Source organism: Myotis brandtii, unplaced genomic scaffold (genome assembly GCF_000412655.1).
Source record: "Myotis brandtii unplaced genomic scaffold, ASM41265v1 scaffold104, whole genome shotgun sequence".
Lineage (NCBI taxonomy): Eukaryota > Metazoa > Chordata > Mammalia > Chiroptera > Vespertilionidae > Myotis > Myotis brandtii.
Window position 1 is genome coordinate 22,168 of NW_005353497.1, and position 14,633 is coordinate 36,800.

The window sequence follows — 14,633 nt, forward strand, 5'->3', positions numbered from 1 at the left end:
CCAGAGCTTCCCTTGTAGACCAGAGAGCTTTTGCAGAGGAGGGAAGGGTGAGTGAGAAGGCAGTTCTGGCCCCGAGGCAGTACAGGCTGAGAGGCTGGGGGATGTGATGTGTCCTGGCTGCAGACTAGGCCAGCTACATACCACAGGTCCGCCTAGGTTTGAGCTAATCAAGAAGTCAGGCTGTATGGGAAGAATGTGTAAACTGTTTATAGTCTATACTGTATGCAGTATAGTCCATTTCAGGCAGGAGCGAGGCCAGCTGGCTGCCTAGCAGGCTCGCTCTTGTGGAATTGGTGGTTTGGTCCTTAGAGTAGGTCCAGCACTGACTTTCATCCATTCTCTCAGAGCTGATTAAGCCCAAAGGGACAGACACACTCCAAACTGCAAGAGCCCCAGATTGGTACAGCAGAGTTTCCTAGATTTACGCTAAAAAGTGAGTGCCAGGGATCTCAAGGTTATTGATGAGCTCATAGTCCTAGTCGGAGGAGAGTCTGCTTGGGAGAATTATGTTATTTATTACATAATTCTTTGATGGGTAAAGGGGGAAACATTGAAATGGATGATCTTAATGCCTGGCATTGCAGAGCTGTGGAAGCCACCACCACTTGGACCCCAAAGCTCATGCTCTGTTTATGATGCCGTTATCTAGCAGGCAGGCTTTCCCAAGTCCAGAGCAACTTTCTTAATTACCACCCTGCACGTGGGTTCTTTCTCCTCTGCATTAGTTTGAATAATCAAGGTGACTCTGTGTGAAAGGGAGATCAGTTGATTGATTTTCCTCTGCACATACATGTTCTGAAAGGTATGGGTCCTATAAGATTGTTAGATAATAAGCCCTGGGGAAACAGATGGGAAAGTCAGCTGTGTCCAGAGTCCTCATCCTCAACACCCCCAACTCCAACTCCTTCTCCTTATCACCGCTCCCCAACTGTGGTGTCAAAATCAAATTCATGGGCATGTGCTAAAATGCAGCCTTGCCTGATTGCAGCCTTCTCTGATTGCCGTCAAGGGTAATCCTATCTTTCTTTGGAGGGTGATAAAGTGACCACTATGAAAAGCCACTTAGCGAGCCAGAGACTTCTTCCCCAGCAAATCTGAGGCTAAAACACAAGTGAGGAAATCAGTGGACTTGTATCCTAATCTCCCTGGTTCATATGAGAAAGTCCATTCTCCCAGCTGGCTTTATTAACTATCCAAAGAACACACCACAGAATCAGCCTCAGAGATGCATTCTGCACAACATAGGGGTCTAGTTTGTTTCGTAGTTGGATGGTTGGTTCACGTTTGAGCAGGGATGCTGCCGAAGTGTCACAGCTCCTCAGAGAAGACACTTCTGTTATCAGCCTTACATATTTTCCGTTGCTAAATTCAAGTGACAGGGTTAAGATAGCTTACGGGTTGTCATTTCCCTGTAACCTTTTATGCTAATAACTTTCAGTGGACAAAGAAGATGTCTACTTATTTCTCTTTATTTAGCCTGACATGTAATCAATTTCTTAATTGTTTTTCCAAAATATAAATAGCTTTCATGGTTTTCTTAATTATGAGAGCAATATTATATGCGTGAAACAAGTAAGTTCTTAATAATGGCTTTCTCGTGATAATGAAAATGCTGCATATGGAATGGAATCGTCCCTGTTAATCCTTTGCCTTCAGAATTATCCACTCGGTAACCCTGGAGGGGTGCGTGGATTAAAGCATGAGGCCCATGGAGACGTAGTGAACAAAAAAGAACAAGGACAGAGCAGGCTCTTGGCATGTGTGATTCTGCTGGCTTTCACAGCAGTCTTGCAGGCGACTATTGGTATTTCCATGGTCCAGATAAGAAAATTGAAGCTCAGAAAAGAGAAGCAATTTGTCCAAGATCACGTGACGAGAAAGTGGCGGAGTTGGGATTTGAACCCACTCCTCTGACTCCCAAGTCCGTCTTGATCCCGTCCTCTACTCTGAGTCTGTGATTCAGGAGACTTGGGTTCTGTACCTGCAACGCTCAGCAGTTACTAGTGGAAACTTGGGCCCATCCCTGACCCTGGCGTCTCCATCTCTAAAATGAGGGGACCGGCCAAGATAATTTCTCAGGTCCGTGGGGCTGTGTGTGTTGCCAAGATAGATTTTTTTTTTCTGAAGAGAACATGTCCCAGTTGAACAATTTAATTCCCCAATTTAACAATATTTTTATGATTATAAAACACATGGTTAGAAAATATTCCTCTCTTCACACAAGTGATCATATCTATTAAAAAAAAAAAAGCCACCCTGCATGGAAGAAGTCATTGTTTCATCTGCTCATATCACTCCCTGACCCTGAGATCAGTGTGATCCCTCTGTAGCTATAGGTGCTGGGAACAGCTGGACTGAAGGTGTAAGTTTTCCTAACTTCATTTGTTCATATTTTCTTGATCCCTCTTGCAGAGAGCGCATGCTAATGTTTGAAGAACTTTCCGATATCTTCTCGGACCATAATAATCATTTGACCAGCCGGGAACTGCTGATGAAGGTGAGGCACTGGGTACGGGTGGCATTCTTGACTCTGGAATCCATTCAAGGGAACGGTGGCTTGCAGGGGGTGCAGGGGCTCCTTAAATTCCTGCAGTCTGAGAAAGCCTCAAGTGACTAGAAGGCAGATTTTTGTTTTTTTAAAAATGCCTAATCTAAGAAGCTTGGGGCTGAGAAAATCCAAAGTCCAGCTCCTTGGCTTCACTGTTACGCAACCAGATTGTGAAACTTGTGCTCGTGTGCGTCCCTCTTTAACGAGCTGCTCCGCAAATACCAAGTGCTGGCAGTTGGGTGGGTAAGAGGCCCTGGAATATTTCTTCTCAGCAAAAACATCTCCTAGAATGACAGAGGCCGAGCCAGCAATTCCACATCCTTTATTTGGACTACGTTGCACAATCTGTCAGTCAGCAATATTTATTGAATGCCAGATGATGCTGACTGCTGAACCCCGGGCGAGGTACAGGTAGAGCGTGCTGCATTTTACTGTTCCGGACACTGGTTGCATACCTAATATTTGTAAAGCACTGGGCCAGCCTCTAGAGCAGTGGTTCTCAACCTTCTGGCCCTTTAAGTACAGTTCCTCATGTTGTGACCCAACCATAAAATTATTTTCGTTGCTACTTCATAACTGTAATGTTGCTACTGTTATGAAACATAATGTAAATATCTGATATGCAGGATGGTCTTAGGCGACCCCTGTGAAAGGGTCGTTAGACCTTCAAAGGGGTCGCGACCCACAGGTTGAGAACCGCTGCTCGAGAGGTATGAAGGTGGCTAACAGATCCTGTTTTCAAGAGTTCACCTTCCAGTTGGTAGATAAAGACACTAAATGAGAATAAGTCCAAGGTGCACATGACAGGCTGTGAATATTCATCAGAGGTGAACATAGAGCAGAAGCCATCTTCATAGCCTTTCTATAAAGCAGATCTTATGATCCTCATTTTGCAGGTAGCCAAGAGTCAGATAAATAACATGCCCTAAGTCACACACGTGGTAGGCGGTGGAGCTAGATGTGGATACAACCTGGTGAGACTCTAAAACCTGCCTTTATCACTGAGGCATAAAACTGTCTCTTCTGACCCCTTGGGAGTTGGGGACAGGGTAGATTGGGGACAGCTTGATAGAGAAGGTAAGTCAGCGGTTCAACAGATATTGATTGAGCGTTCACTATGTAGTGGGTATTGGAGGTACAACCATATTGAAGGCGGTCTCTGATTTTAAGGAGATGACAGTCTCATGGGGGAGGGAGAGGAGTGGACAGTTACAAAAGAGCAGGAGATGTGCCACCCTAGGGGAGCCCTGAACTGGGCAACTGGAGGGTAGGATCTTTGTCCTTACTCTACTTTCCATCAATTGGAGACAACAATAGCATTTAGTCCACTGACCTCATGGAAGGGTTTTGAAGATTGACTAAGATAAAATATTTGAAAGCCCTATGCAGATGTAAGTTATTTTTAGTATTTGGCAAGCTATATACACATGGAACCAAAGTATGCATGACACATGAAAATGAATGAAGTATAAGTTGCATATGTGACCTTAGGCAGACACTTGGAATAGGAGTGAAAGTCAAGTGGAGGTGGGGTGACTAAGAAAAGGTGTCTAGTTGATCATTGTTAGATCAGTCCTTCCTCCAAGGACATCTGTTATGGTCTTTCTGATTGTTCTCCTTCTAAGTCCTACTCATCCTTCATGTTGGAGTGTACACTCTCCTGCTGGGAGCCCTCCTGGACACCCTCAGGCCTGGCTAGGTTCCTTGCATGTGCTCCAGAGGAAGCCGGTCATCCTCTGACCTAGCGCTTCTCATATGTCCCGTTGGCATTGCCTGTGTACTTCACCTGTCTCCCTACTGGCCTGCAAGCCTCTTTCAGTCAGGGACTGGGTTTCTCTCTTTCACTGGTACATCCCTGATGCCCAGCACAGTGCCTGGCATGTAGCAAGTGTTTGACTGCATGAATTGATGGGTCTTATAATTCACATGACTTTAACAACTTGCCCACTATCAGCCTTTCTTGGAGAAGACGGTGTGAGCAGGGTAGTTTGTGCTGATGTCTGACTCTGGATTTGGCCTACCTGCTCAACTGCACTCTATACAATGATCGCTGAGATCACATTACTACTCGCTGCTCCACATCCCCCTGGATTTGCAGACTTTAAATGGAAACTCATCTGACTGGAAGGAGGTGGCTTAGTGGTCTCCCGGTCAGTAATAGAAAGCTAGACCAACTGGAGCCACACATTCAAATCGCAAGAGCTCTGAGTCATCCTTGCAAAGTAGATAAATTGAATAGTGTGCAGCTCATTGCCTGCTGACGGTCTTCTGGCTGAAACCTTAGAAGCAAAGCTATCTCTAGACATTAAAGGTCCCATAAACCTTTCTTAACAGTAGAAGTTTACCTCAGTGCTCTAAGTGAAATTTCTTATGTAAGGCCCCACTCCCAAAGAAAGGAAAAACTTGGCTATGAACTCATGTAGTCTGTGCATTATCATTAATGATAGAGGACTGTTGGGGCCAGTGCATATGTACACGTAGGTCTCTTTCCAGTCATTTTTGTTGATCATTCTTTACTATGAAATATATAATTCTGGGTGTTAATTCTCAGCACAGTTGTGAAAATGAAATCAAGGTATTAGGTTCTCAAAAGAACCACCTGGACTTAGACTGATTTGTGGTTGTATAATCTTAGTCTTAAATGGCCTCTCTTCTCTTCTCTTCTACTTCTGGGTAGATGTAATGACTGAGGGAACATAATAATCAGCAAGAATCTATGGTTTTCCTTTTGTTGGGAAAAAATGTTTTTATTTTCCTCAAAAATTATCTTAAACCTGTCACCTCCTTATGATTTCTAGAACTTAGATAATTCAAAGCAGGTAAATTACAGAATCTGCAAATTTCACAACCACAGGGAAGCAGAACATCACAAATCTCCCTGGTTCTTGGGACTCGTAGTGAGAATTCTTCCCAGTTGAATTGACACCAATAACTTCCAGGGAGGCCCAAGAATTTGGCTCTGGTACAGATGTACTGTTCAGTGAAGCACCCAAACACACATTCAGAGTTGGAGCAGGAAATTGTGAGGACTGTGAAGACCTACTCAAATAATTACCATTAGCTTTCAAGCTACAATTTTTAAAAAAATATATTTTATTGATTTTTTTACAGAGAGGAAGGGAGAGGGATAGAGAGTTAGAAACATTGATGAGAGAGAAACATCGATCAGCTGCCTCCTGCACACTCCCCACGGGGGATGTGCCCGCAACCAAGGCACATGCCCTTGACCAGAATCGAACCTGGGACCCTGAGTCCGCAGGCCGACGCTCTATCTGCTGAGCCAAACCGGTCAGGGCCAAGCTACAATTTAATCTACATTTATTGAGAAGGATCCCATGCCTGTGTATCTCCCGAATAGAAGAGGCCCCTCTCAGGTGAGGAACAGGATCTGTGAGGGCAGCTGAACTCTGCTAAAGATGGAGAGAGAAGGTGAGACTCAGGTGAGGAATTTGCACTAGCGAGAGGGAAAGATGAGAGTGTTGAGTAGTGGGAGGTTTATGGAGGGAGAGATTTGGAATCTATCCCAACATAGGTGATGAGTAAGGTCTTGGGCCTGGATAGTATATGCAAAGACATGAGTATAGTTAGAAACAGGAAGATGACTTTGATAGAAAGAAGAATTACTGAGATAGTGTGAGCAAGAGCAGAGAAGAGGCAGAAGGAAAGACCCTGAGTGATGTAATCACCAAACCTGTCAAAAGCTTCGAGAAGTGTGGAGGGATTGGTGTTTGAGACGTTGCAGAGCAGAGGATGTAAGGCTTCAGAAGAAAGAAACTGAAACTGTGGGGATGTGGCAACTAGTGGACTTTCCGTGGACACCCCATTTGGAGGAACTGCACTAGCCAACCATCCAGCAGCGATGGACTCTCCTCACGAAGTCATCAAGTCAGTGGTCTCCTGGCTCCCACCTCAGGGCTTTGCCTCTCCACCAATTAGCAGGTTGTCCTAGTGCGTTGTCAAGGTCCCTCCCATCTCCGTTATTCTGTGATTCTCAGGAGCCTGTTGACTGTTCCGACGCCCTTTGTAAGAACTTTAGGTATATCTGCAATAATTTCCACACATATTCCTCTGCTGACGGTTAAGAAAGTGGAAGGGAGCCAGAAGGACTGACACACTGGATGGACACTCATATTAAAGTCAGAAAGAATGGATTTCTTACTCCAAGAAAATTCTCAAGAATTTGAGAGGACTCACAACCTCCTAGCACAGGAAATGGCACATTTCAGCCCCTTTCATTCACCCCCAGGAAAAACTGTAAGTAGGAGATTATTAAATGGTAATGCTCCTGATGATCCTCTGTCACAGGGAGAATTAAAATGGACAGTAAGTCACTATGGGTTCTGTCCCCGGCAGTGTCCCTGGACCTGGGTTAAGGGTTGTGAGTGATAGAAGAAGGTAACTGACACCTCCCTGCCACGGGGAAGGCCAAGTCACCGAGGAAGACCCTTAGCAGCCGTACGGTAGTGAAAGGTCACATGCTATGAAAACGTAATGAACCCAGGGAAACTGACTAAGGGAAAACTGAAGTAGAGGTTATATGCAACTGAACTGTGCAATTTGCCTCTCATTCATACAGTTCCTGGAAAATGAGAACTTAACAAGACTGAAACCACAAAACGGAAAACACTTTATGTTCAGTCAGCAAACTCAAGATTAGTCATTATGTAGAAGAGTTTAAAAGAGTTTGTTGTTACAACAGACGGGAGGAGGGAAGGGACGGTCATCTGTCCTCAGGCGCCCAGAGGAAGGATTGATGTGTAAGAGTTCTAACCTGAGAGGCAACTTGAGAGGTTTGACTGGGGGAGGAAACGGGGGACGTGTATGAAGTCCTGGCCTTCACAGATTCGCGCTGTGCCCAGTACTGGACTTCCTCAAAGAACTTCCGGCACAAAAGTTTCACTTGGCTAAGAAATACCACAGAAATAGTCCCTTTTCTTTCACAGAATGCTGGCCGGTGCACTTCAGGCCAAGAGCGAAAAACCACACGATGTCCAGGGGAAGAGATCTTCATTTCCAGGCCGTGTGATGACTGAGTGAAATCTGGGATGTGTAAAAACTTGTCTCCACTTCCAGGAATCGCCTGTCTTAGATTGACGATTGATTTTATACCAAACCAGGGCTCTTATCACCATGTAGGGGGGTACAGGATAATGCAAGGCCCCCAGGTCTTTCTACAAATAGACCACTTGCAACCAGCCAGCGTGGATTTGCCTAATTCAGCCCGAGCCCATTGCAGGCCTCTCCATTTTGCCTGCCACCCAGACAGTTGTGCGGAGGGTCCATGTCAGCCACGAGGCGCCACTTCACTTCTTCCCAGGGTCCTTCTCCATCACTCTCCTCTGTGTGTGCTTCTCTTCCAGGAAGGAACCTCCAAGTTTGCCAACCTGGACAGCAGTGTGAAAGAAAACCAGAAGCGGACGCAGCGGCGGCTCCAGCTGCAGAAGGACATGGTACGTGCACCCGGATCTTCCCGAGGCCCACGGGAGAGCCGCCTGGGTGGGGAGCGGCCCCCGCATGCCACCAGCACCTTCATCTGCAGGGGCCCAGGCTTTCGTGAGCATCTCTACTCCCTGCCCGTTCGCTCTCAGTAACTAACCCTGGGGATCTGCAGGAAAGGAACAGTGTTATTACTCCCATTGGACCCAGCAGGAAGTAAACACTGAGAGTCGTGGGTCATGGTGCTCTCTGGGGCACTTTTTTTCTGTAAGGAACACACTGCCGCAGGTAGACTTCCTTCCCTCTTCCTCCACCCACTCCTGCACTGAGAAGCTGCTGCCACCTTGGCCTTGAGACCTCCTGGGCTCCACTCCCCAATGGGAAGGCCTCCGTAGTCAGCTTTGCACGCGTGGTGGCCCAGGACCAGGTGGGACAGAGTGTCCGCCCCCAGGAGGATTTGATCATGTGCCGGGAAATCTCATCTGTTCCCACCCTCTAGTCAGTTCCCAGCTCTCCTAACCCCAAGGGCCAGCCAAACCTTTCTCAGTACTCAGAGGCGTGCCGGACCTCCCTCCTTAAGACTGAAGGATAGTTATTATCATCTTTAGCTTTACTTAAAAAGCTTCCCTAATGATAAGCATAGAAGAGGAAAAGCAGAGAGAGGAGACTAGAGACGGACAACTCTGATATTCTCATCCTGTGTACAGAGGACTTCTCTTTGGAAAGCTGCACATAAGTCGGGAACGTTCTTGAATGATAGGGCTCTGCTGTAACATAAAGCCGTACAAATTTACAACATTTCCAACTCTTCAGTTGTTCAAAGACAAGTTAAAAATAGCTGTTAAAAAAAAGAAGAGTATTTTGGTCCGGGATGAGACCTTGAGTGCATAATGGGGAAGGACGAGCTGCCGCTGACGGGAGGCCCTGAAGGACGGGCCCTCCGTGGCGTGACCCTCACCAGGCAGTTCTGGCTGAGGAAGCAGCCACCTCGCACGTGCAGCCTGCCTTGTCCTGGCTGAGACTCGGGGGTTTCTTTTGGCCAAATTTCCATAAGTGCCTCAGTGGAACTTAGAAGGTGTCCATGGAAGTACCCTTTTATTTTATTTTCAACATCATTAATGCTTTGGTGCCTTATGGAGATAGAGATGATTTCAAAGGAAATTTGGTGAAATTAATCTAGTATATACCTGTAGTTGAAGTATTTCTACCTGATTGCCAAGAGCCAATTTTTTTATTTTATTTTGGAATTTACAGAGAAGTTCCAGGTAGTGCATGAGTTTCTGTGAACCCTCACCCAGTTTCCTTTCGTGGACATCTTCCATGACCATGCACACCTGTCATCCTGAGACACGGGCCCTGGCCAGCCACTGCTGCCTACAGGGCAGACCTTCCTTGCTTCTCAGCACTTTTCCATTAGTGTCCTCTTTCTGTTCCAGGGTCTAACCCAGCATACCCCCCTCGTTCAGTTGTCATGTCTCCCAATCTCCTCCGGTCTGTGCCAGTTTCTCAGTCTTGCCTTGTTTTTCATGACCTTGACAATCTTAAGGAACACTGTCCTGGTGCCCTTAGAACAGTGGTTCTCAACCTTCTGGCCCTTTAAATACAGTTCCTCATGTTGTGACCCAACCATAAAATTATTTTCGTTGCTACTTCATAACTGTAATGTTGCTACTGTTATGAATCATAATGTAAATATCTAATATGCAGGATGGTCTTAGGCGACCCCTGTGAAAGGGTCGTTGACTGCCAAAGGCAGGGGTCAGTCGCGACCCACAGATTGAGAACCGCTGCCTTAGAATGTCCCACAATCAGGGTGAGTCTGTTGTCTTCCTAGTGACTAGACTGAAGTTATGGGTTTGGGGGAAGACTGTCACAGGGTGAAGTGCCATTTTCATCACATTCTGGCAAGGAGCGAATGACATGACATCAGGGTGACATCTGGTGTCACTCGTGATATTACTCTTCATGCCTTGATTCATGTCGAGTTTGCCAGGTGTTCCCCTTTAAAGTTACTCCTTCTCCCCCTCCCTCTCCCTCCTATGCTTTGGAAGTGAGCTATGAAGTCTAGACCAAGGGGCCGTTGTAGCAGTGGCATCTCACCCCCTTGTGGTGCACACTCTTCTCCTGTGAGCAGCGGCCACCCCCTCACCGATGGCGAGGCCATCCCTCTCCAGGCCATTCCAAACCACTCGAGTGTCCACTCCTCCAAAAGAGAAGAGACGTGTCTGGCCTGAGCCTGAGCAACATATAAGCCCCCTGAGGGCACTCTTATCTGGTCTCCTGGCTTTGAGGCTCAGTTTTCAAAACTTTGAAAGTCAGATATCAGATGATGGACTTCTTGTGTAGGAATTTTCAACAATTCATTCATGGAGTTAGTACCGATGCCCCCAAATTAGGCCCTGAATGGTTCTGAATTAAACTTGTCAAGGCTTACCTGGCCATTCAAAGATTGCTGCTTCCTTCTGCGAATGGGCACGTTGCTAAACGTAGCCCACAGCAGGTCCATTTGCCCCAGCATGGAGGTTATTGAAACCCATAGGCTTGTCAGTAACAGCCAAGACAGTTTTGTTGTGCTTCCTCCTCAGGGGCTGATGCAGGGCACTGTGCCCTACCTGGGCACCTTCCTGACCGACCTGACCATGCTCGACACCGCTCTCCAGGACTACATCGAGGTGAGTTCTGTGCAGGTGGCGACATTGCACCTGCAGCCTTCTCCTTGGTACCCAAGAGAGAAATTCACCTTTGTTAGTGTCTATTGAGGGCCCATTGTGTCCGTGGCACTGTGCTAGATGCTATGAAGAATACAAAGGTGAGTAACCAGAAGTGGCTCACAATCCCATGGAAGGTAGATGTCAGAGCTGGCAGGGTTGATAGAAAATTAAGAATTCAAACAGATGCGGTTTGGTAAGAGGGGAGGTCATGATTAGCTCCATGTGAGGAAAGAGATGGCAAGACCTTATGAAGGAACGGGTTTGAGCAAGAACTTGATGTTGAGTTGGGTTTTGGGAGGGGGTGATATGCCCTAACATTCCACCCTATCTGGTGGGGTAGGGAGTCAAGTTTGTGGATTTTTCAATATTCCATTTTTTCCTTATTATTGTCTGCTCTGAGGCAGATGAGTAACCAGAAGTGGCTCACAATCCCCTGGGAGGTAGATTCAAAGCTGGCGGGGTTGATAGAAAATTAAGAATTCAAACAGATGCAGTTTGGTAAGAGGGGAGGTCATGATTAGCTCCATGTGAGGAAAGAGATGGCAAGACCTTATGAAGGAACGGGTTTGAGCAAGAACTTGATGTTGAGTTGGGTTTTGGGAGGGGGTGATATGCCCTAACATTCCATCCTATCTGGTGGGGTAGGGAGTCAAGTTTGTGGATTTTTCAATATTCCATTTTTTCCTTATTATTGTCTGCTCTGAGGCAGCCACACTTGGGCACACATGCTCTCTCTCTTTCGATGGGAAAGGAGCTGGACCCAGTCCCAGTCAAATAAGCTACTTTTTATAACTATTAAAATATTAAGTGGAGAATAAGTTTGATATTGAAATGAAAGTGAAGGTTATGTTTGCATCCATCTCTCGCCCGTGGTTCTCACATGTAATCAGCCTTTATTAGAAGGAGTGGCAGTAAGTTTGCACACACCTGCCTCCGAGTTCACGTGAATGTTGTGGACATGCTCGTTCCTGCTGCCTTGCCTATGTCTCCTTCCATCCTCTGCCTCAGCTTATCTCAGGAAACACTCACCAGTGTTGGGGAATCGGGGAGTGACAATGATTTAGAGTTAAGTTCAGCCTCCTGCGCTCTCTCTCTTTCAATGGGAAAAGAGCTGGACCCAGTCAAATAAGCTACTTTTTTTTAAAAAAATATATTTTATTGATTTTTACAGAGAGGAAGGGAGAGGGACAGAGAGTTAGAAACATCGATGAGAGAGAAACATCGATCAGCTGCCTCCTGCACACCCCCCACTGGGATTCCATTTTTTCCTTATTATTGTCTGCTCTGAGGCAGCCACACTTGGGCACACATGCTCTCTCTCTTTCGATGGGAAAGGAGCTGGACCCAGTCCCAGTCAAATAAGCTACTTTTTATAACTATTAAAATATTAAGTGGAGAATAAGTTTGATATTGAAATGAAAGTGAAGGTTATGTTTGCATCCATCTCTCGCCCGTGGTTCTCACATGTAATCAGCCTTTATTAGAAGGAGTGGCAGTAAGTTTGCACACACCTGCCTCCGAGTTCACGTGAATGTTGTGGACATGCTCGTTCCTGCTGCCTTGCCTATGTTTCCTTCCATCCTCTGCCTCAGGAAACACTCAGCAGTGTTGGGGAATGGGGGGAGTGACAATGATTTAGAGTTAAGTTCAGCCTCCTGAGAATAGGAGCTGGGGGTGAAGAACTGAAACTTAACTTTTCATGATGCTTCGTAGAAGAGACTTCCCTTTTGATAAACCATTGACAATTTGGTTCCTAGTGTGAGTCAAGGACCATCTGTTTTTGTTACTTTTGGTTAAAAAAAGTGTAATGGAACATTTACTCAAGCTCTTGCCCTTCCTGGTTCTGCAAATGTGTTTGGATTCTGAATTATAATTCCTCAATATTACTGTTTTAGTTGTTTAAGAGAAGGCTGTTTGCCTATCCTGTCCTATTATAATTAAAAGAATGTTGAAGCAAACAATGCTTTCTTTCCTCCATAGTAGCCATAATTACAGTGTTATTAATATTTATGACTTTATTTTAATCTTAATTAAAACCTTCAATTGGTTTTAGTAAGGCCTAGAACAACACAGGGGTTGGCTGTGTTTCAAAGTTTGGTTTGTCACACTCTCTCTCTCTTAATTCCTTTCAGGGTGGGCTGATCAACTTTGAGAAAAGGAGACGGGTAAGTAGAGATCTTGATTTTCCATGTGACTTATCTGGGATGACAAAATGAAAGAAGTGGGGACTTACATTTTTTGGTAGAGGCAGAAAAAATGAATTAGCATTTATTGATCATTTGTCATATACCACTGCGCTCAGCATGCGCCCATACATTATCCCTCAAGAGCCCCGTGAGGTAGATTTCTCATCCTCAATTCAAAGGTGAGGAAACCAGGACTGAGCGAGATGGAGTCACGTGGCCAGAGTCACCCAGTGGCAGAGCCAGGGCTCACATCCTGCCCAGCCACTGTAGAGCCCGCCCTTCTTTCCTTACACCTCCTCCCCCTTCTTTACAATCGGCTTCAGTAATAACGGGTTTCTCTTCTTATGGGTTTCCTAAGAGTAAATGACATAGAAGAATTAATAAAGATGGTTAACTCTTATGGGTCTATTTGAGAGAGGAAAGGAAAGGGTCTCACTGTTATTTGAAGAATTATTCTTTTTCTTGTCAGCTGAGGAAAGGGTGTTCAACATAAATTTTAATTTTTTGTGTGGACAGTAGAATAATTCTGCATGGCACTAAAAAAAAGATAAAACAGAGAGCTTTGAAAAGTTGGTATGGCTTTGGTGTTGACATGCTGTAGTTAAATAGGTATTTAAAAGATTCAAAGGAAAACAAGTGGGAAAAAGAAAAACTTCATCCCAGAGGACTCTCACTGTTCTTTAGTCATTCATTCCTCTTTGATTCCACGAATATTGATTACATACCTCCCATGGGTCAGACGCTGTGATAGGTGTGGGTATTGCCGCAGAAAACACATACAAAACACAGAGCTCACTAGCCTTGGAAAGCCCGCAATCCAGGAGGAAGGTGAACACATAAGGAGGCAATTATAAGGCGACCTGCTGAAGGGCTTGTGAGCAGAAGGAGTGGGTATTATAGGAGCCTGCAGGAGGGGCATCTATCCCCCAACTCGTGGGGTCAGAGAAATTTTCAGAAGCAAATGACCTTGAAGTTAAAACCAGAACTTCAGGAGCTAAGCAAGCTGAGTTCACTGGTAACAAGATACACTAACCTAGACAGATATAAGACTTCTGTCCTTGGTAGAGTGTGCTTTCTTCTGTAGCCAAAGATGAATGTTGCCTGAGGGTACTGAGACCAAGGGCGGAGGTCATTGGATGGGAAACTGACACCATAGACCGCCAGCTGTTGGTTACCTCTGTCATGTCCTGTAAGGACAGACACATTGTTACCTTGTTACCCATCTTTGTCCTTTAACTTCAGAATAACCATAGATGGTAATCTCTTTCCCTTTAAGACTAGCATGTGGAACTCTTGGAAAGTTTGAGTATAAAACCTAAGGCTAAAGCTTATATTCATTGCTGACTTAAAAATAAAAATCCTTATTGATGCATCTAAGGAAGTATAAATAATTTTGGACATAATTATATACTTGCTTCTCTTGTGAGCTTTAAAAGACTTGGTTAAATGATTTACTGGAGTAGTAAAAACCCAAGGATTGGGGAAATCTAAACATTCTAGTTTGGAGGCACCGAACTGTTTAGATATTCGAACATACCATAACTTATTTGTTGAGGGGTAAGAGTTGAAGAAGACGGGGGTGGGGAACTTGGGAGCTTCCAAATGTTTTTGTTTATCTTTTAGAAGTATTCAAATTAAAAATAACTTTTTTATCCTTATAATTAAAATAGAAAAGAACAAAAGGAAGTCACTATGATTTTAGGTAGTAACTAGTTTGGGCTGCTTTGATAGCGTGTTTTATTCACACAGATT

At 45.2% G+C, this 14,633-nt stretch overlaps 1 protein-coding gene across 1 annotated transcript in view; it reads left to right on the forward strand.

Moving 5' to 3' along the window:
• Positions 1-14,633, forward strand: part of RGL1 (ral guanine nucleotide dissociation stimulator-like 1) — a 47,677-nt gene that overhangs the window by 14,167 nt on the left and 18,877 nt on the right. The window contains exons 6-9 of the mRNA XM_005856657.2: positions 2,413-2,497; positions 7,909-7,998; positions 10,570-10,656; positions 12,828-12,860. Of these exons, the coding sequence (XP_005856719.2) occupies positions 2,413-2,497; positions 7,909-7,998; positions 10,570-10,656; positions 12,828-12,860 (295 nt within the window). The remainder of the gene's footprint in view (positions 1-2,412; positions 2,498-7,908; positions 7,999-10,569; positions 10,657-12,827; positions 12,861-14,633) is intronic.